Here is a 24,605-nt window from a genome sequence, read left to right as displayed (position 1 = left end):
TAACAGCTTCAATGAAAAAATCCAATAAACAATTTGTTACTCTGAATGATTACCTTTGATAAAAATATTTGTGGTATGCTACATCAAGTTTAAAGCTAAAACAATTTTCATCATGGCTTTTAACTAAAACCAGCCAACAATCATGATTGTCACCTGTAACTGACTATTGTCTTATCAACTTTTTAAACTTACAGATAGGGGAAGTACTCTGAAGATCAGCTGATGATCTATAAAGTTACTATCATTATACTATAAGGTCTTATAAGAGTTAAATATTTAGAAAAAAAACAATATAACTGACCCCTGTAATACAAAATTATAAATTTTCATTAGCATAAAAAATAAAATGTACACTTAATTAAGTTCAAATATATGGCAGCGGTTTGATAAGCCCGTTCAAAGCAAGAGGAAAAGAGGACTCACTGATATTGAAGTTACTTTTAATCAGTTTCAACTGTTAGCGAAACTGAAACAATCTTCAGCCATATTGGATTATTAAAGCAGCTAAGCTAATGCGCGTGTGTTCTACCATTCTCAGCTGTAATACAGTTCAGCTTACTCCAGTTCTGTATTAGCGACTCCTTCAGTGTACTAAGCTGTAATACAGCAGTACAAACACAAAATAATAATTGCCTATGTATACTAATACTGAGCCTAAGCCATATTTACAACAATTGAATTTATGGCTAACGGCACCGAACTACGTTCACTATGCATTAAATGACATGAACAATTTTAAACTTTGTGCAGTGAATTATAAAGGTGTTTTCTGATTTATGGTAATTCAAAGACAACTTAAATAAAGATCAGTTTTGATTTATAAATATAAATAATATGTCAGCGCTTTGTCAAAGGGCGTATTAGTTAGTACACCTGCTGTTACAGAAGCAGTTTTATCAACTACCGTGCGACGTTACTAATCATCAGATCCACACGCCAAACAGTTGTGGCAGTCATCCCTTCAGACTAGTACAGAGTGTTCCGTTATTCAAAATAGAATTTAAAATAGCGTTTTAAACACACTATTGAATGCTGCAGGTGTGTGTTGGCCGTCTATTTTAATAAATTAAGACCATGTGTTGAAAATGTGAAGCGGTGGTCTATTTTAATGAGACCATGTGCCACAATCTAAATATTCGTAACCATATTTTCAATCATAAAGCGGCAAAAGTAGTGGGGCAATGATTTGTAAAATAAGGCTGTAATAGATTTACGTCTTTCTTGCAATGGTGGTACACTCAAGATGAAGTTGTAAGCAAATCTTTGAACAAATTGTCACAGAATAGACAAGTGAGATGTAAAAAAGTGTAATATAAATATTACGATATGGTTAATCAAAGTGCAACAAGTAATATAGTGACAAATTAGTAAATAAATATCATAGATTAAATTGGATAAAGATACTACAAGAATAGTCTAAATTTTGTAATTAAAATTTTATTAGCCTTCAGTTTTCAAACAAAACAAATGAGCATTGAGATTTAATTTTTTTTATTAAATGAAGGAAGTTCAACTTTCCATTTGCCCAGAGTAAACGTTATTGTTACAAGTCTATAGTAGACAACTTCCAAACTGTTTTTTAACTTAGGCCCCACAAATTTCAGAGAAGTAAGAGCTGCCATCTATTCCCTTAAATCAAAACCATCCAGTGGAATGGATGAATATTCAGCTAAAATTGTAAAGTATTGTACTGATGAGCTTATACCACCTCTAGTCAGCATAATAAACAAATCTTTTAGACTTGGCTAATTTCCTACTGCATTAAAACAATCTAAAGTGTATCCAAAACATAAAAAAGGACCAACCACTGAAGTTCAAAATTACCGTCCTATTTCACTTCTTTCAACATTTTCAAAAATAATAGAAAAAGTAGTACTCAATAGACTTATGACCTAACTAGAGCAGCATAACATAGTTACTAACTGCCAACATGGATTTCTTAAAGGTAAATCAACAACATCAGCTATCATCAGCTTAGTAGAATACATAATTGACCAAATAGACAAAGGAAAATAAATCTCTGTTCTCCTCCTCGACTATAGCAAAGCTTTTGACTGTTTAGGACATGACCTCATATCAGAAAAACTTAAATCTCTTGGCATTACTGGCATAGCAAACAACTGGTTTATGAGCTATCTGTCAGGGCGAACACAGGTAGTTGAAATAAAGAACATTACACTTGGCCATAAAAACACCTACCAGTCAAACCCACAACCAGTCACACGTGGAGTGCCACAAGGATCAGTCCTGGGCCCAGTCATCTTTGTCTTATTTGTCAATGACTTCCCAGCATACATCCAAGATCACAATACCAACTGTGTAATGTATGGTGATGACACAACACTCTTAATAAAGGATGACACTGCAGAAGGAGTACATGCAACCGCCTGCAACTCCCTCCGCAAAGCACTGACATACTGCAGGAAAAATGACCTGGCTGTAAATCCATCAAAAACCATATAGATTAACTTTAGTAAAAGAAAAGACTACATTCCAAAAATACCTGACGTAGAAATTGAAAACCATGTTAAATTCCTTGGAATCATCCTGGATGGAAATCTCGGCTGGACAGAGCATGTGGATGGCCTTTGCAAAAAAATCAGCATAGGTATTTATGCTGTTCGGCGCATAAAATGGATTGGAAACTTAGAAAATGCCAAAACAGCCTACTATTCATTAGTAGAAACCCATGTGAGGTATGGGATTGCTGTATGGGGCGGATCCTCTGTCGGAAACCTCAACAAGGTGCTCGTCCTGCAGAAAAAAGCCATTAGAATCCTCGCTGACCTTGAACATTAACAAAGCTGCAGACAAGCCTTCCAAACCCTCGGCGGGGGGGAGGGGGGGGGGGGGTGGAGGGGGGGGGGCGGGGTGGGGGGGGGCGGAGGGGCTGGGTGGGGGGGGGGGGGGGGGAGTGGGAGGGGGGGGGGGTGGGGGGGGGGGGAAGACTCCATTAGTGGCTTATCTATGATCAGCTTACGGTGATATATTACCTTGCCGTTATATTACATTGTCTTACGAGTGGAAAAACCTTGGATTGATTATCAACACTTCTCTCATATGCTGAGACAATAATTGAGAACTTTTTTGCAGATGTGTTTTTCCCTACTCTTATCATCATAAACATTATGTTTAATGTGATTTCCGTTTTGTTGGAATCCTTGTAACAGGTTATTTTAAGTACTGCAATTCTGTGATAGAAGAACCTAGTAAGGTTAAAAAAATCACAAAACTTATGTTCACATTCTGAGATAACAAATATGAGATATGAGATTCAGATGTTGAATAATCACTCTTTATTTTGATGTGGTTGATTTTTGCTCATTAGCAGCCTCTAATTAATTATTAAGAAACAAATGATTTTCTGTTATTAGTATTAACAATTAACTGTTAAAATAATTATGATAAAATGTATAATAAATTAGTAACAAGAAATTATGTAACAAAATTAATAAACTTTAAATTAGCAACAATAAATTATGTACAAAAATAACATGGCAACATTTTAAAAGTTATAACAACACAGATTTCAATGAAGAACAGGATAAAAATAGAAAATAAATTAAACATATTTATAAAGCGTTACAAACAAGAACTTGACAATTTTTAACTATAATTAATCTAACAATATTACTATTTTTTTAACAATAAGATAAGAATTTTATTCTGCAAAAAAATATTCCACACAAATACATTGGCATGTTAATACAATGTTACAACTTTTGTAAAACAATGAACATTCTAAAAGTTTTGCTTCATCCACACTGTTGAGTTGTACTCTTCCACCGAATAGAATGATCTTTTACAAAGAAAATAATTTAGTTTAGCTTTAAATTCCATATCACTTAGCATCCTTATATCTAATGGTAACTTATTGTATAGTCTAATAGCCATCATCATTGGGCTTTTGTCGGTTTTAGCTAGTCTAGTTTGAGGTAGGTTGATATTGTTACAACTTATTGTTTCATAATTGTGAATATTTATCCGTAGGTTTACTTTATCTAAATTAGCTCGTAGGTAAAGTAGGCATTGTTGTATATATAAAGACAATAATGTCAAAATTTTAATGCGTTTGACAAGTTCTCTCATATAACAAATACAATTATTTATAAAACAATACAATAATTTATATTTAATAGCAACTTATTTAAATTAACAACGCCAACAACAGTAATGTGTTTGAGCTTCAAATATGAATATTATTCATAATTAAAACTGCTTTATTTTAACCGTTACTTGCTTATATGTATTACAATATTGAAGTTCCTCAGATAACCTATTGAAAATTGTTGGAGTTAATCCATCCCTGATTCTTTTACTGTAGCCATTGTTAAGGCACCACATAGTATTTTTCCTTGAATATTATTTGTGGATGCTAATAGTCTTATATTCAAAAGAATGAAAAAGAATAATTTGTTGACTGGCAAAGTTTGTATAGTATGAAACACTGTGATCTCCTCTCTTATGTAATCTCTCGTACGATCAGGCAATGTAATTTTTAAAATCCTTTGTAAGTCTTCTACTTGTAATAACCTTGTGTATACTACACTTTCCCATGATCTAATTACATATTTTATGATTGATCACATAAAAATGTGTGTATTAGATGTAAAGTATTATATGGTAGATATTGTTTTAAATAACAGAATTTTCCCAGACATAATCTTTTTTAATCATTGACATATTTTATTCGTATGAAAATCCTATTTTAAAAGTTTGTCTATTGTTACCCCTAAATAACAAAAGTTTTACAATTTGTTCTAACACATCACAACTACAGACATTAATATGTAAATAGTCGGACCAGTGGGGAATAATAATATGCATGACTTTTGATTTTTTTTCCTTTCATAACTGATCCATAATCGTGGCACCACATTGTTAGTTTAGTAAAGTCATGCTGCAATTGTTTTTCTGCTTCTAATACATTTTCATGGGCTACTACAAGAGCAGTGTCATCTGCGTACCTTTATACTTTTGCATATTTCTTCAAATTTGGTACTTCATGTACATACAACAAATATAGTAATTGTCCCAAAATACTCCCCTATGATACTCCTAAATTTATGATTGCTCTGCTATACGTGTCGTTGATTTTAACAACTAATTTCCTATTTTCGAAATGACTTCTGAACCAATCTTTCAAATATATCCATTAATTCCAAGTACTTAAAGTATTTTGCAGTGCTTTAGGGAGTCGAACGCTTTAGAAAAACCAACAAAAGTCATAAGTTTGTGTTATTCCTCATTTAGTGTACTATTTGCAAAATCTGAAAAATCACTTGAAAGATTATTGGTGCCTCTTTGATAAGCGTATTGACTTAATGTTATAATCTTGTTTTCTACCAATATTCCACAACATATAAGTTTTTATAATATTAAATAATTGCCAATATATCTTTAAAATTGTTTTATCTAATACAGCTAATATCAATATAGGACGATAGTTCTTAAATTCTTTGTAATCTCTCTTGTATATTGGTCCTACTATTGCAGTTTTAAGCTCATCTGGAACACTTTAGAAAAATCAACAAAAGTCATAAGCATGTGTCTTTTTCTCATTTAATGTATTATTTGAAAAATCTGAAAAACACTTTATAGATCATTAGTGCCTTCACCTATTTGATAAGTGTATTGGCTTAATATTATAATTTTTTTCTACCAGTATTCCTCAACATATAAGTTTTTATAATATTAAATAATTGCCAATATATCTTTAAAATTGTTTTATCTAATACAGCTAATATCAATATAGGACGATAGTTCTTAAATTCTTTGTAATCTCTCTTGTTTATTGGTCCTACTATTGCAGTTTTAAGCTCATCTGGAACACTTTAGAAAAATCAACAAAAGTCATAAGCATGTGTCTTTTTTCTCATTTAATGTATTATTTGAAAAATCTGAAAAACACTTTATAGATCATTAGTGCCTTCACCTATTTGATAAGTGTATTGGCTTAATATTATAATTTTTTTCTACCAATATTCCACAACATATAAGTTTTTATAATATTAAATAATTGCCAATATATCTTTAAAATTGTTTTATCTAATACAGATAATATCAATATAGGACGATAGTTCTTAAATTCTTTGTAATCTCTCTTGTATATTGGTCCTACTATTGCAGTTTTAAGCTCATCTGGAACACTTTAGAAAAATCAACAAAAGTCATAAGCATGTGTCTTTTTCTCATTTAATGTATTATTTGAAAAATCTGAAAAACACTTTATAGATCATTAGTGCCTTCACCTATTTGATAAGTGTATTGGCTTAATATTATAATTTTTTTCTACCAGTATTCCTCAACATATAGGTTTTTATAATGTTAAATAATCGCCAATATATCTTTAAAATTGTTTTATCTAATACAGATAATATCAATATAGGACGATAGTTCTTAAATTCTTTGTAATCTCTCTTGTATATTGGTCCTACTATTGCAGTTTTAAGCTCATCTGGAACACTTTAGAAAAATCAACAAAAGTCATAAGCATGTGTCTTTTTCTCATTTAATGTATTATTTGAAAAATCTGAAAAAACACTTTATAGATCATTAGTGCCTTCACTTATTTGATAAGTGTATTGGCTTAATATTATAATTTTTTTCTACAAGTACTCCTCAACATATAGGTTTTTATAATGTTAAATAATCGCCAACATATCTTTAAAATATTTTATCTAATACAGATAATATCGATATAGGATGGTAGTTCTTAAATTCGTTGTAAGCATCTCTCTTGTATATTGGTCCTACTATTGCAGTTTTATGGTTATCTGGAAATTTTTCACTTTTAATTAATGTGTTAATCATTTTAGTAGTTAAGGGTGAAACTACGCTCTCACATTCTTTGATGTCTTCAATTCTAATATTCTCACAAACCTCAAATTCTTTTAAGCTTCCTCTGTTTATTATTATTATTTTACATTTATTTAAAAATTCTATGTAATACTGCCTTTTTCCTCTTAGGAATCCTTTATTGATTAAGTTGTGTAACTTTCTGTATTCATTTTTAATAAACAAGATATTGACAGACTGTTTAAATTTTCAAACAAATTATCCCTGTTTATCATCATTTTGATTGTATTTTCTGTGGTCTATGGGGGTTTTGTCTCTTGTCTGTGGTCTTTTTACAAGTGTGTCTGTACATTTTTCATATGCTTTGCTAAAATTGTTAATTACATAATTACCTAAATAATGTGTCATGACTGGACCGTACCTTACGGTCCAATCACACTCAAATAATACTTCTTTTAGCATTTTTCTATCAATCCTTCAATATGTAGACAGATTTCTGTGATGTGGAAAGGACCCAATGTCAGGTTGTACATTGATAAGGCAAGTATAGTGGTCAGCCAGTTCCAACTTTAGTAAGAAAACCTCTGTGGTAGCCGTATCAGCCTTGAGATAAGCGTTATCAAGACAGGACCTGGCCAGTCTGTTTCCCAAAACTTCTCCTGTAAATCCATTTATATTAAGTTTTTATAATTTTGAACTTTTAAAAATTTTAGATCTTTCAAGTACATATTGATATCTCCTATATTTATTTTTTATTTATTTTATTTATAATTTTATGGCCTACATTGGACCACTTTAGTCACTTTATATTTTCTAGTCTTTCTTCTTTTATCCACCCAATATTTCTTCATCCTTTCCGAGCGTAATTTCCTTTCCTCCTCCGGAACCACTCTTCCTATTCGTTGTTTGTTTCTTTTCAGCTGTAGTGTAGAGTGTTTGTCATTCAATATCTTCAATGTGTTTGTCTTGTGTTTTAAATCCTCTACTGTAATTTGTAACTCTCTCATATCTTCCTTTAATTCTGTGATCCATTTAATGTCACTTTTACTATACCACAGTTTTTCTACTATTTTCCTGCTAATTCTATTTTCAGGTGTTCTTAACAAATGCCCCAGGAATGATATTCGTTTCTTTTTAATTATACTTGTAATGGGTTCTATATTTTTGTAGACTGTTTCATTGGAAGCTAGTCTCCAAACTCCGTCTACTTGATAGTTTTTTGTTTAAGCAAGTTCTGACTATTCTTCTCTCCATCTTAAGAACCTTATCTATTGCAATAGTATTTGTTGTTTTAAATATTGTTTCACTTGCGTATGTAATTTGTGGCAGAGCAACTGTTTTGTAGTGTCTTAATTTTGTATTTATTTATTGATATCTCCTATAACCAACAAGTTTTTCATTTACTCTTTCATGAATTATGTTTTCCAAATCAGTTAAAAACTTCATACAGACAGACATTTTGAAAATAGGAGTTCTATATAGTGCCAGAATATTTAAATTTAACACTAATTTTTTCTCACATTTAAAAGAATTCCCTCATAACATTTTCACCTGTTCATAGATTAAATTCTCTTTTACAAATAATAATAATAATATTTATTGACTTATTAAGTTTTTGCACTCATCGACAAAGTCACTTTACAGCCAGTAGCCAAGTGAAACTATTCCTCCACCTGTTCTTGCTTCAGGTCAACTCGAACAGTTCTATCAGGTCATACTTTATGTTAACTTCTGTTAAAATAATGACAACCAATGTTTTTAAGATAATTCCCAAAATAACCCAAAAACTAATCCCAGTTTTCTTTTACAGATCTTATATTTACATGAAGTGTTAAACAAACATTACCAATAGTACATTGTACACAATGATTTTCAAAACACAAAATATCATCAAAGGATCTGTAATTAATTTGATCTTCTAGATTGGTTATGTCTCTTTCCATGAAAAAAAACTAAAAATAAATTAAAGGTTCCATAATTAACTAGTTATCACATCCTATCCAAGTCAGATACCCTCTTAATCTAAAAGAACTTTACTTGTGCCTGTATCCCTCACTTTGACAACACCATTACCATTTTTAAATAAAAATTTACTTAAGATATAATTCCCCTCCACTTTGCTTTGCTTTCAACAGCAAATTATGGTAGTATGTGGATAAATTTTCAATCACATAAATTTGTCCACCATATTTCCCATTGTCTCAGGATTGTTACAATTCTCTTCCGGGCCATAATAAACTCCTTCCTCTCTTCTTTATTCTCATGATCTGAACAATTATTGTTGCAGGACGTTTGTGTGTGTCTTCAGGAGTCGATGAGCCACCTCTATATCTTCCTTTTTTCAGTTCTACAGTATTCCCAACTTCTTAGCTATATTGACAACAATCTGCTCAACCATATCCTCTCCTTGCCTTTCACATATTTCTTCAGTTTGTTTGTTTTAGTCTGACTTGTTTGTTGCAGCTTGGTAATATTCTTTTCTATTTTCGGCAAACATATGCGTTGTGTTTCAATTTCATCATATCGCTTACTGAAAAACACTAGGCTCTCTTTTATTTCAATACTTGTCGTCTTGATGTTTTCCAAATAATTTTAATGTTATTTAGAGAAGGTATTTTATCATCAATACTTTTTAAAATTTCATTAACTTACTTTTAAAATTTGATTTTGAAACGACCTATAGAAGTTTAAAATACAGATATAAATCTCTAAAATGAAAGAGGTTATGATAGCAAACTTTAATCAATGAAACATTTTTTTGTCAGTGATTAAATTTAAATATATCCTGATATGTGTTTCAGCCCGAGAATATACTTCTTGTGGAAAAGACTCCACTGCCTACAATCAAAGTCATTGACTTCGGGCTGTCTCAAGAGCTCGACGCAGTATCCGAAATTAAAACAGTTTTTGGCACTCCTGAGTTTGTCGCCCCTGAAGTAGTCAATTTCGAAACGCTCTCTCTCGCGACCGACATGTGGGCCATCGGTGTGATCACCTACATTCTGTAAGTTACTCCCTAATCCTACTACGCTAGTGATAGAACACTGTACATTTCCGAGTTGACATAAGCAGTAATGTACGGTGTGGTTTTAACGATTCAAACAATGAGCGATGTAGTAATTTAGTGATTTTCTCTTTCAGGTTGAGTGGCTCTTCTCCGTTCTTGGGCGAGGACAAACAACAGACGTACACGAATGTATCGACTGGATCGTACTCGTTCGACCACAGTTCGTTTGCAGACATAAGCTCTCTTGCTAAAGACTTTATTTCAAAATTATTGAAAAAACTACCCAGGTACTAAAAAAAAATCTGTTTAGGTTACATAATGCAGTATCATATTATTGTGAAAGTACAAATAATTATTATATATCATTGCAATTAGCTTAACGATAGTACATTCTAAGTCCAAGTTTATTCATTTGCTGCACAGATGACTTTCACAAACTATGATGTTCAGGTAGAGAGATACCACAACCTCGCGAGTGATACAAGTATAAATATAAATGCCTCTTCTTGGAAAACATCGAAATTAGGCTAAATAATAATTAATTTGACACATCTCTCACAATATTTTATTAAAAATAACCTAAATCTAAATTTGGACAAAACTACCTATGTGACTTTTTATAGGAGTAATTGGAAATATATAACTGAGCCATTTTCATGCTGTGGTGAATTTGAAATTTCCTAGTTGGAAGTGGTCCAACTGTTTACAATCAATAGTTGACAAAACTTTTAACAGGGACCTTTATATAAACAAGATGTTGTATATGTTGTAAAAATTAATTATTTCTATTATAGTCATTCCATAACTCATTTTTATATATCCTTATACGACACGACAACCTTCTACAAAATGTTGACTGAATATTAACTCTTTGAGTGCCAAGAGCCAATGAGATGCCTGTGAGTATTTCCCAAAGGTGCTGAGTACCGACTAGATCAGCTTTTTGAATATTTATTATTCTGTTACAATAAGACATAAGATATTTATTGCCGTTGATCATATATACAATGAAATAGGCATTGTCAATACACTTTTAGTATAAAACATACTAATATAGAAACAAACCATCATTGAAAACCACAAAACAGATTTAAGAGACTCAAAAACATTTACCTTACAGTTGTAAAATAAATATATAGTTTAAAATTAAAACCCAATGATTTAAAACTGAATATTGACATCCATATTTAAAAACTCGTCAATTGAATAAAATGGATTATTTAAAAGCCACAAATAAAATTTTCTTTTTAAATTAGTTATGGGAGTAACATGAGCAATTTCTGGAAGCTTGTTGAAAAATCTTACACAATTTACCATATGGGATGTTCCAAATTTGGTCAGTCGATGTTGAGGAATGTCAAGCTTATTTTTATTTCTGGTGTTGTGTGTATGAAATTGATTTCTAATGAAAAAGTTTCTGAGGTTAGCTTTTAGTGTATAATATAATATGGTAAATGTAGAGATTAATTATGGTAGGTATTTGTAATTGTATAAATAGGCCTTTGCAATGATCTAATGGTGCAGCATGACAAATGGTTCTAATAACCTTTTTTTGGATTATTAACAGATCTGACACTGCTACAGAATGGCCCCATAATATCAAGCCATAAGCAATATGTGATTATGACATGTGATATGACATAAGCAATGCTATGGCATTGTACTTAGTCTGATTTCATACATAATAAATCAAATAAAGTCTATCTCGATTTAATTTATTACAACTGGTAAGAGCTATGTGCCAAATTATGAGAGACAATATTTTTGCGATTGCAGATTTTCAATATTTTGCACTAATATATAAGAAAAATCATACTCAGTATTATAGATACTTACTTTTTTGAAACTTAGTACTTATAATTGTTCCTAATTACATAGGGAACAATAAAAAAGTTGCATAAAAATGTATTAAGATCAAAAAATTAAAATTTTACTTTATCAATACATAAAAAATAAAAATTGGTTGTATAATTTTTAATTAAAAAATATTTTATCATTTAAATAAATGTTATAAGTAATATCCTACTTTCCCCTCAACACAATAAAACAAAAAAAAAAAAAACCTTCCCATTATGTTTAATTTTAAAGGGGTTGTGAATTATTTTGTGAAACACTACACAAATACAAAAAAAATTAAGACTCAGTTATAAAAAATCAAAACTCAGTTATATGAATACTTACCTTTTTGAAATGTTTATTCCTATGTACATAAGGAAGGAACAATATAAAGATAGATAAAACAAATAAATTAAGATAATAAAATTAAAACATTTGTATTCCAAAGTTTGGAAAAATTAAAATATTTAGCTTTTTTTCTATTAATTTTTTAATTTTAAAAGTTTTGTCATTCATTACAATTTATAGCCTACTTTCACTACTACATAATAAAAGCAAAATTATCTCATTATATGTATTATTTAGAAAATTATTTGTTATGAGTTATTTGGCTAAACACTACACAAACACCAAAAGAGTGCTTGGCACTGAGAGAGGTGACCTGTCATAAATGCTTGGAACTGACAGCACCATCCCTCAAAAATGCTTGGCACTCAAAGGGTTGAATCTGCATTAATAAAAATATGAATCATATTGAATTTAAAACCTCAAACATCACGTTTAATAAAACATTTTGCAGATAAAAAAATGCTTACAGTCTAGTTGTAAATTTATTGAGTGACAGTTACAGCCTAGTCCAGAGTGGGAGATAAAATATTTAAGGTAACTGTCAACGTAATAAACTGGAAAACTCTTCTCATTGATTGGTACTTTTTTCAAAAACCTCATCACACATAAATTATTTCTTATAACAAAATACCATAAAGTATTAAATTGTATTTCCCCCCCCCCCAAAACTTTCAAGTAAACTTAAACAGTATTTAATACATTAAAACCTTAATTAAATCTCTCATCTTTGAATACAAACAATACATTACTTTATGTATAAAATCTATGATCATCAAAATTCCATGTAACAGTTTAAAATAGTATATTAATTAAAAATTAAGATTGTTTTAGTTCTGTAATTTGGGCTTGTTTATTTATTTTACAACTAGACACCTTTTTTTCAGCGAATTCTTTAGACTAATGATTTAAATTGATTTTCTGGTTTATACTTATGATTTGTGCAAGAGGTCAATGAATACGAGAAAGATTTTACCAACATGTATTATTATTTTATTACTCAAAATATTATATAATTCCTAATGCCCTTTTTTTACAGAGAACGGAATACTGTTGCTCAATGTCTAAAACATCAATGGATTCAACCTCAGGTATGTATTCATTAATATCAATACAGTACTTTTAGCATCAGGCAAAAATTTTTGATGTAAAATAATTTTTTATATTTTTTTCCATGTTTCAAAAACTCAGTACATTAAAAATGTGCAATTTTGTATGCTTTTGGGGAAAAATCGTATCTATATAATTATTTATTCAAAAGCTCTGGTTTTAGGCGTTATTTTTTACTTATAATATATTCTACTGAAAGATTTTACTTATATTCTACTGAATATAAGTTTTACCTATAAAAATGAAAATAAAATACAATTTTTTCAATATATTGAAAAAAATAAATTTTATGTCTGAATATTTAAGTTTGATCATAAAAAATCATTAAATTTAAAAATATTTTATGCATGGGAAATGTTACATTTTGATTTAATATGTAATTTTGTATAAATGTACCACATTTTAAAGTTCTATTGTTCCAAATAAATAATATGTGAATACATAATCTAATTAGGTATATTTGCTAAAACAAAGTTTTTATCATGACTACAGACAAACCCGTAACCCCTACTTGCAAAACAAAGGTGAAATTATACTGGCATGAATATGAGACTGCCTTTAAGATAAAATAAGCAAGTAAAGGGAATACATAGAGTTGTTTTATTATTTATTGTAGTTTTAAGGCTTTAAAGTGATTTTTTTTACATTAAAAAAATTTAAAACCATAAAAAACACATGATAGCAAATTATTACATTGCTTTGATAAAGTTTTTCTATATATATGAATATGTATATGTATAGTTAAAGAATTTAATAATCAATAATATACAATAATACAAAAACAAAGCAGTGTGCATGCGGCACTTTGATGAGACTTTAAAAAAATGGGCATACGAGTTCTAAGAGACAATAATTTCTTTCTTCCAGGTTAACACTTTAACTGTGACAAAAGTCATTTGACATCGCGCATTGAATTCTATAGACAGCCGACAGCGTCTTTTGACGGTGTCTACTTTTACAATAATTAAAATACATTTAAACATATTTAGACTTCAACATTGATAGTTGTTCGCTCTTTTCATGTTTTTATATCTTACTCTATGGATTATGATCTATGAAATGTTGTTGGCAGTCATCTGGAATATCGGAAAAAAGTGGTTTGTTTACGAACTCGTCATCGTGTCGGCCATTTGTTGTTGGTTTTCCAAATTTTTTGTCTGTATGACAGTAAAAGTGATGATTTACTCCAAGATGACACACATAATGATCCTGATTTTACTACCAATGGACTTTTTGGAGATGCAAATACGTTTTTCGACACTGTTTTTTTACTCAAATAACAAATATAATAAAAATAGTAATACAAACTTTTATTATGCTCTTTGATAACTAAATAAACAATCAGGCAAGGCTGCAAGAAGAGACACTTCCTATCAGTGTAGCGAGTGCAAAATTGCCATGTGAAGAGAACCATCTTCAAGACTTTCCACACTAAAAAAGAATATTTAAACATAAGTGGATTTCAATTGTATATATGTGTAGCTTTAGTGACATTAATGAAAATGTTGAACACAGCAAATAATCATGAGAAATATATTTATGTTATAGACTAGTACATGGTGATGTTTTTGGTCAACTTATTATTTTTTACAAACAAGATTTTTTTTATACATTGTTTTTAAGATTTAAAACTAGACTTTCTGTTTGAAAATATTTATGCATGAGAATTTGTGTAGAAAGAGGAAGAGAGCTCAGCTTTAAAAAAATGCAAGTCCCATGGTTTTCTTATAATTGGATAAAAATGTATATGTTATTTTTTTACATCATTAAATCGGGCGGCATTGTAAGAAAGTTGTTAAAATTAGGAAGCGGCAGTGAAAGTGTTAAATAGTTAAGGCACATTGGGTTATATAAGGGAGCTAAGTAAAGAGGGCTGGCTGGCCATTTATTGATTTCTCTTTGTCCTTGGTTTGTTATTCTGTCGTCAGTGTGGAGTGGCGTTATCACACGCATAACTTGCATTTCTCTCGTGTTGTGTGTACAGTCCAATACACTCCCTCACTCACTTCAAGTCACACCACTACGTAGATTCTTTCACTTTAAAAGTTTTCAAGATTTTTGTACAAAATGGGCATATTATTTGTAATTATTCTTTTGGTTTCTTGTTATAAATAATGTGTGAATTAGAAATATCATAGGAAAATTTGAAATCACTCGTAGAAATACAATCACTTTCGATGTAAAATTGTACACTTCTTTGAGAATCCAATGTATACAGATTGCAGAAGAAAATTCAAATTTTTGCTTTTAACTGAAAACAAGCGCAGGATATATTTACCTAGTACTGAGTTTATAGGAACAATTTCAAAAGAGTAATCTTGCAACAGTTGAAGCTAAGTTAAAAATAATATATTTTGTATTGTATGGATTTTAACTGTAAATACCAGTACAGTAATGCAAATTGTCACAAGGTTTCATAAAGTCACATAGTGTTAAATTTCAACATGTCAAACTTGCATAAGAGTTCAACTATTTATCTAATGTACTCACCTTTTGTGATATGTGTATTGTGGTGTACTCACTCACTTTTAAATAAACACTTTATTGTTATGAATTGTTCAACATGTGGATGTGCAAGCTTATTAATTTTCATAATTTATTAAAAATTACGACTGCTCACAGAGAAATTTGTCTGTTATACTATTTATCGAAATGTACATTAATTCATTTTTCATTTCATGACGAAGCAATAATTCTGAAACAAGTTTTGACAATATATATTTGCTTCCATATCAATACCAGGTGTTTTCAATTACATAGCCATTGAAGGAAAGAGAGACGTAGGGCGAGAGCAGGAGATAACGGAAGTAGATCCCTCCACTTTCAATCTCTGTCCTAAACTACTACTTTAAAATGTTGATATCTCAGTTTATAATGCTTATAAAATAAAACAACCTTTTTTAACTGTCACAATTTAATTACCTGATTCTACTACAGTGTACAGTTAATTTATATTTTATCTATTAATTTATTTTAATGTTCACATGTGGTTTGGACATCATAATTAGCAACAATACTAAATCAAGAGAATTTAATGGACTGTAATATTGCTCACCAATTCGCCACGGACTCGTTTGAAATTTGTACCACAAATTATTGATCTGTCACAATATTTGAATTAAAACAATAAACACAAAATTTACTATTCACCAAGCGCAATCACAGACAAGTTTGGCCAAAATTAAATTGTTCATTTAATGATAATTTATATATACAAACACACATACAATGGTTTTATTTTTTGCAAAAACCATAATTATTGGATCGGGGATTCCGAAACAAATATATTTTTACTCAAAATGAAAACCGATTTTGTAAACCATCACTATACATTTTTCTGTACTGTAGATAGTGAAAAAAATTTGTTTTGTATTATAACCAGTTTCACTATATTTGCTGTTTAAAGTAATTTTAAATTCACGATTGGCAAACTAGGCCAATTATTTACCAATTCACTACTAAATATAGTGAGAACTAAAGTATTTGATGTTTTTAAACATTTCACAGACAAATGTTGATGTTAGACTTTATACAAGATTTAACATGTGGTAAACTCTTTCTGTTTACTATTCTCAAGAATGAATCAGTGCAGAAAACTTTCTCTAAAATCAACATAAGACCTTGTTGTGACAAAGAGTCGGCGACCTTTGCTCTTGATAAGCTTATCAACTCTGCAGGCTTCAACAGACCAAGGGCCTAACCAGCCAGACCTCAGTATCTTACTGTACTGTTGGTGGCATGCTACTTTCTTCAACTTTCTCTCAGATTTATTTGCAAAATGAAAGTAGACATACAGGTCAGAATATATTTTAATTTTTTTATGTAACATAGTCTCTTTACAAATGATTTATCTGGTAAATTGATGATACTGTAGTATTGGTTGACTTTTGTATGTTGAAAGTGAATGTTTTATTGTAAAATTAGTATCAAATCAAATCAAAATTCTCTTTATTCATCCGTTAAAAAAATAACTCAATTACAAGTATATTAGGATTAAAGTTCACAATTTGACAATTTATTAAAATAACAATGTTGTAACTTAAGTAATTCATTAAAACTCTTCAAGTAAATATAATGCCAATTCTTTTAAATGCTCCTTTAAATTTGATTTGAATATTTCTTTAAGCTATTTTTGATTCTTTAAATCATTTGAAAATAAAAAAAACTCATTTCCTGCATAATTCCAAATTGTATTTTTTTACAGTAAAGTTTATGTGATGAAAAGTACAGATTCGAAAACATGTAAACTATTAATATATTTAATTCTCTGTTTCAAAAAAGTACATTTCAAAAAAATCCTAGCAAGGGTTTGGATTGGTAAATAGTTTGTCAAAATATAATAATACGAGAAAATATAACGATGTTTAAAGCAAATAATATGCTATTTATAATATTATATATGTATTTTATAAATAATGTTTAATAAAACAAAATATCCTTGACATATTAATTTAAAAAAACTCTCCAATAATATAAGTTTTTATTTTTGTGAGACCTTTCGTACTCAATGAGAACATCTTCGGACCCACACAACTGAATAAAAGTAATAATAACATTAATAACATACACAATTTTGTACTAAATAAAAACATGTCATTAAAAATACAAAGAGATAATATTCTATGACAGGACAGTATGTTATATGTATATATATAAAATAAAGTTGATATTTAGTTAGATCAAATAAAGTAACAGTGAATTTTGAAAAGGCCCAGGTTCGTTGTTTACTAGATTATTTTGGTTCTTTTTTATAAAAATTGTTTCATATAACATACTGTCCTGTCATAGAATATAATCTCTATCCACATCTGTCCACAAGGGCTTAAAAAATATGTAATGTGTAGCTTTTCAGAATAAAATTAAGAATTTAGTTATGTTATATAAGAAAAGAAAAATTGTCTCACACAAACAAAAAATGAAATTAATCACTGTTATAAAAGATTGTAAAATTGGAACTTCTGATTTGCCTGGTTCCTCTATAATAATATTTTTAGCATAATTCATGATAGCAAAAAATATATGTATAAGTATGAATTTGTAAAACATTTTATAAAATGTAAAATAAAGATAATATGCTGTACTGAAACTTTTAAACAAAATGGCAAATTGACAGGAAGTACAAGACTTATTCATTGGCTACAAAAAAAAGTGTTATACATGTTACCCCAACATTTATTATAATAACAGTATTTTTAATGGATGATTACTATGTTTTATTATATTTATTTATATTTGTTTGGTTAAACGTTATTACCAAAAGAATTTAAAATACAAAATTAAAAACATTATAAGTTAACTTATGTAACATTTATAAAACAAATGATTATTTACCATAAATGGTCTATTGAAAACACATGTAATGTTATCTTATCTAGTCTAGGATTTTAATTGGAATGTAATTTACAGTTGTTAAATATTTATTAGAAATACAGAGATAACATATTTATAAGTGCTAATATTGAATTGATGGTTTAATATAATATAAAAAAAACAACACTTCCACAACTAGATTCTAGTAGATGGCTTGTAAGAGAGTCAATAGAATTACAAAAATATCGTATTTTAAAACTTTTAAGTATTTTACAACTAAATATAAATTTATCTTTTTAAATTGTGTAGATTCTGACTTCTATTAAATTGAAAACACCACTCAGTAAATTAAATTATATTATTTTAAAATTCACTACTATTCTAAATGCATGTAAATATTTTGTAAAGTAAGTTTTTGTGGATATTTTTTAATTTATTACAACACAAAAGGTGTTATCTTGGTTAGGTACAAATACTTGCTAATCTAATAGGCCTATTATTTTTCAATTTGAGTAGAGTGCTTCACGGCATCACAAAAGAATCGTAGACTATTTAAAATAAATACAAATATTATTCATTATTTATATTGTCTAATATAAATCAGCTCTCTATGAAATATTACTTTAATATATAACAAAGTGTATTGATGTGTGATTCATTCTAATTTTATCAACACTTCCTAGCAGTGAAGTGAATCATTTTCCCATTTTACCTTAGTACGTTATTAACTCTTTGTACGCTGATAATGAATTCCATAATTTTCTTTTAATGCCAAGACATCTATAAAATGTATTTTTCTTTAAGTTCAAAAGTAATTTTTATTATAAGTATGCTATAAGAGGTAGCAAACAAAATATGAAACCATGAAATTTAGTTAGAATGAGCATATTTATTGGTAGAAGTCTAAAAATAACTATTTTTCATACTGTCAATTTTACCTAAATTCAAATTCATGATACAATCTAATAAAACTGAAAAAATGATGTAAACTACTAATAATTAGAGCATTTTCTTAACAAAGGCTTCATAGATAAGGTCTATAATATTATCTTATTTTCAAGGCAGACAACGGATATATTTGTTTATGGCTCTGTAGGTCGCACAAGGCAGGGCACCTCTCCCTCTGCCGCAGAATGTAGGTCTAAACATACTACCTAGTCAACTGCGATAAGCATGGACTGCCATTCTGAAAGCTTTTTATGAACTAAAAACTCTCGGAGACACAATGTATAATTTCGGATGTAATTATGCTTAGCGTTTCGGTTAAAGTCTATCATACGAATCTATCCATCTACATGTGGGAAGTGTTAAAGTGAACCGAATTTTATGGCACAGTTTTTAATACTCTTTGGTGTCATTGTAAGAATGCATTTTGTAGTTAAATACTACACTGATAGAGGATCTTACAAGTCAAAACATATTTTAAACTATAATAGGGTGTATTTAGTTTGATGTGGACTATGATTTTCTCGTATGGTAATGTATAATATGTGCTTATCAGGTGCCAGATGTGATTGCCTGCCCTCTCTCTCTGTTTGACTCTGTACAATCGGGAGATGTAGCAGCCGTAGAGCAAGTTCTTCATCTCGATCTCACTCAGACTGACAAGGTGAGACATGCTTTTTTAGAATACAGTAGAAATTTGTCAGGAACTGTGCGAAGTGTATGGGACCTACGTAATGAGTTCTGTCAGGAAGTGGTGCATGGCAGAACAAACTTTCATGATCAGAGAAGAGTGCACGTCCGAGCATTGTGACTGACGATCTGATCGCTAACGTTGATGAAAAGATTCGTAAAAACCACCTTTCACAATGAATGATGTTTCCTAATACAAAACCTTAGGGAAGCTGTTCAAAACAAGCTCCAAGGAAAATTATCATCCAAAATTTTGCTTATGCATGACAATGCCCAACCTCACACTACAAACCGTACGCAAGAACTCTTGAAAAATTGAGAATCTTTTCCTCATCCCCATACAGTTCTGACCTTACTCCAGTTCTCCTTGCTTGCAAGTGATTTTCACTTATTCCCGAAAATGAACACAGTGTTTTGACAACGATGAGGAGCTCTAGGCACACGTCACTGAGAGGCTTAGATCACAGGTGGCAAAATTCATTGACTTAAAAATCCAGGAGTTCCAAAGCTTGTCCACCTCTATGATAAGTGCCTGAATTTGTTGTGTGATATGTAGAAAAATAGTACTTCATTCCCTCTTTCACATGTATATAATAAAATGTTTTTCTTGTACTTGGTTTTAAAAAAATTCCAAAACATTCCTTACTTTCTGAATAACCCTCGTAATAATGTTCCTATGACTGATGATGACCACTGCACAGAACGGAGAGTCAGTGCTACACATAGCAGCACGAGGGGACAACCCTGAGGTGACAAGGCTGCTGTTGGCTAGCGGAGCCAGTCTGGCGGTGGCGGACGGAGCGGGGGAGACCCCGGTGTTTCATGCAGCACGGCGGGGACAGGCGGCCCAGCTGGAGCTTCTTGTTCATGCTGGTGCTAGTATCACGTCCTGCAACAAAGTAAGTTGGCTTCGTTTGGAAGTTGAGATTGAGCATTTTGCATAAAAGCTATTTATTCATATTGTCATCATCAGTAAGAACACATTTACATTTTGTATTTTGTGGTGAAAGAAATTCAGTGAATGTTTAATATCTAGAGCTCAAACTAAACAATTTGTTTTGGGAATATATGTACACTCCATTAACCCAAGAATTGGCAACTAAACTACCTCTATTGGCAGGCCAGTTTTCCATGTTAGGAAGGGTATTTTATTAAAATATATGAAATACTAAAAGTTATTTGATTATGCATTGGAATACATCATTTATTCATAGTCTGTATTTTTTACTGTCCATATTTGTAAAAATAAATGTTTGATTTTTTTTTGAATGTTTATATAATATTGATGGAATGAATGTTATGAAGGCAAAAAGAAACTAAATGAATTAAGGATTTATTCCAATTTTTTTTTTTTATCTTAGGACAAGAAGCTTATAAATTGCACTTAGTCCTGTAAGAACCTTAGCGCTGTTTCCGGAGTGACAGGATATTCAGGATGGGTAAGGTTAGGGAGTAGGGGCCGCCTCCTATTGAGATCCATGAGGAAGAATCAGGGCACTAATCTCAAAGTCATGTCACCCCGGAAGAAGGGGAGGCCAGCTCTGAACCAGTCTCTCCAGTCAAAGTAGGCAGGGGTGGCACATCCTTGTTGAGGCTAGCAAGAACCTCTGATAATCAGGGAACGAACACCACCAACTCCAGCAGTCATCTCCCGCAGTAGACTAGACCTATTGAATTACTCTTGCACCCCAGAATCTCAACGTTTGCGGTTAGTGATGTACCGCTCCTGGACATCCATAAGGCCTAGATTTGTGAAACCTTGGTTTTTGCTGTGGTAGGTTCAACTGGAAGGTATAAACCAGACAGAAGTGATCCCTGCTGGGTTAACTGTTTATTAGGCTATACATACGTATGTACAAAATGGCCGACTACCTACAGTCACAGTGAAGTGAACTCCAATAAAAGTGTGTATTTAAGTGGTAATAATCCAACAAAATATTATTTAATTGTGCACAATTCTTACCTTGGACCACACGTAAGTAAATAAGCTTACATTCCTTCATGGAAACTTCAAAACTTCATCAAAAAACAAAAGTTTAATATTGAACACTGACAGAGTAAGTAAACTGTCAAGATTAAATCTTTAAAAATCTTTAAAAGTTCAATCATATAACTTAAAAAAACTGTATTAACTACTACAAATTTATACAAGCTTCCCAAGAAAGTATCAAGATTAAAATAACTTAGAACACAAGCTATGAATAACTAAGACAACTCGATAAAAAGTGACGTCACTGCCAAATCACAATCCAACAAATTCCACACCATACAGCGTTGGCGTGGCACACAGCTGCTTGGCCACCTGTAACTAGACCACTGACCCCAGACACTGTGTCAGCATTGTCAGCGCTGACCTACAGCAACATAGCCAGCTGCTATACTACTCTTATTCCTTACACGACACTTATGTGCCATTTAATCAAGAACACTTATATAAATTGATATACCAATAACCACTTCCAATCCACTAAATGGACAGCAACAAAAACAAATCTAAATACCCGTGTGGCAGTTGTGGTATTGGAGTTAAATATTCTGCTATCTTCTGCACAGCCACTTGTAGGCTATGGTTCCATCTGGGTTCTGTCAACATCTTTGACAGACAACTAAACAAAATGACCCCAGCAGATATTAACTCTTGGACCTGTAACAACTGTAAAGCAACAATGGACTGTTTCAATGCTTAAAAGGAAAACTGAAAACCAAGTCTCAAAAACAAGCATTTTGAAACACACTACAACTCAAACTTCCTCCTCTAGTCGAGATAATCATGAAACTAGAGACAGTTCAATTTTGTTCAAAGTTGAAATATCTGACATAAAAACAAAACTTGAACGAATGGAGATAGCTATTCCATACTTCCATACAATACTTTGACCTCAAGATCCAGTCTAACATTTAGTGAAAAACTAGAAAACACCCTAACATTACCGATGACAGAGACAATCCAAACCTTGACTTCAGGAATGAGCCAAACCTGCAAACAAATACTGCAAACCACTCTGACAGATTGTAACCTACCCCTGACTTCAGGAACCAGCCAAACCTGCAAACAAAAATTGCAAACCACTTTGACAGATTGCAACCCACCCCCGACTTCAGGAACCAGTAAACAAAAAGTACATACACCCCGGAAAACCAGAGGTAAAAAGGTAAAAATGTTTAGTGTCTCCCTTCAAGTGGCCAAAGCTGCAGATAAAGCAAATTCACTGAAGCTCCAAGTACCTACTAAGCCTTATGGAAAGATGAATTTGAGAAATTCTCCACCACTTAATTCAATATCACTTAAAAGAAGCGATGAAACCTATGAGGACTTCTTCATAAAATACATTGCCTTCTATAAGGAGCATATGAAAAAAACATTATGGGTATGCTTGTAATAGTGGTGATCTGTCATGCACTAACAATGAATCTGCCTTAGCTTCTACGAATTTCTCTAGCACATCCAGCAATTTTTTAGAAACAAGCCAACCTCACGACGCACCTGTCTAAGTAACACAAAAACAGAGAAGCTCATAGTTTTTCATCAAAACATAGACAGAGTAAGCAATAAAATCGAAAGACTGGAACACCAACTACATACTAAACCTGCTGACATAGTGGTCCTAACTGAGCACGGACTAAAACAGCATGTCATCAATCATGTGAGGCTCAGTATTATGACTTTGTGTGTGCATATGGCAGAACAGAGCATATCAAGGTAGGAGTTGCTATATATAGACACAAGAAGCTAGCCAACAAAACCACCACTCTCAACCTGGAAAAATACAGTATAGAAATGGTATGTGAGGTAACTGGAACTAAAATAAAAAATAGTAATAAAAAGGACATACATATATTAGGCTATTACAGACTACCGAATGCAAATCTTGAGACTGCACTCCAAGTGATAGACGACACCTTAACTGAAGTCAAAAGACACAACTCTTACATCATAATCACTGGAGACATCAACATAGATAACCTTACCAGAAACCGAGAACAAGGTGCACTACATGAACTGCTGGCTTTACATGACCTAAAGAGACTTGCCCTGCCACCAACGAGAGTCACAGCCACCTCTAACTCCTCTATTGACTTTATATGCACTGACCTCCCACCCAGTAAACTAAATGTTGAAATCTGTAACACTGGCTTATCAGATCATACTGGCCAATATTGCACAGCTGACTTTCCTAAAATACTTGGCAATATAACATTCTCAACATACAGAAACACATGCGTGAGGAACCTAAATTACCGAAAATCTATCCTAGCCACAGAAACCTGGGAGAATGTGACGCAATCGAACAACATTGATGACACTTACGATAACTTCCTTAATACCTTTACAAGGGCATTAGATCTTGCCTGCCCACTCAAGACCAAGAAACAAAGCCACTCTAGAAAGAACACAGTCTATGATGAAGAAACCTTAAGATTACGAAAGGAATTTATCAATGCGCAGGATAAGTTTAATGTCACAGGAAGAACTGAAGATAAATCTGAGGCAAACCAGAAGAAGAAACCTATGATTCTGAAACTCAGGTGACTTAGGAAGGAAGCTAATGCAGACCACATATAT

General features: G+C 31.3%; 1 protein-coding gene across 1 annotated transcript in view; it reads left to right on the top strand.

The window, feature by feature from the left end:
* The first annotated feature begins 2,322 nt into the window (after positions 1–2,322).
* The window catches only part of LOC124366631 (death-associated protein kinase 1-like), a 39,933-nt gene continuing 17,650 nt past the window's right edge, over positions 2,323–24,605 (top strand). The window contains exons 1-6 of the mRNA XM_046823228.1: positions 2,323–2,439; positions 9,600–9,802; positions 9,940–10,092; positions 13,026–13,077; positions 19,908–20,015; positions 20,743–20,940. Of these exons, the coding sequence (XP_046679184.1) occupies positions 2,323–2,439; positions 9,600–9,802; positions 9,940–10,092; positions 13,026–13,077; positions 19,908–20,015; positions 20,743–20,940 (831 nt within the window). The remainder of the gene's footprint in view (positions 2,440–9,599; positions 9,803–9,939; positions 10,093–13,025; positions 13,078–19,907; positions 20,016–20,742; positions 20,941–24,605) is intronic.

Source organism: Homalodisca vitripennis, chromosome 7 (genome assembly GCF_021130785.1).
Source record: "Homalodisca vitripennis isolate AUS2020 chromosome 7, UT_GWSS_2.1, whole genome shotgun sequence".
In the NCBI taxonomy this organism is placed as follows: domain Eukaryota; kingdom Metazoa; phylum Arthropoda; class Insecta; order Hemiptera; family Cicadellidae; genus Homalodisca; species Homalodisca vitripennis.
Note: the sequence above shows the minus strand (reverse complement) of the source record. Positions and strands in the feature narration are given on the sequence as shown.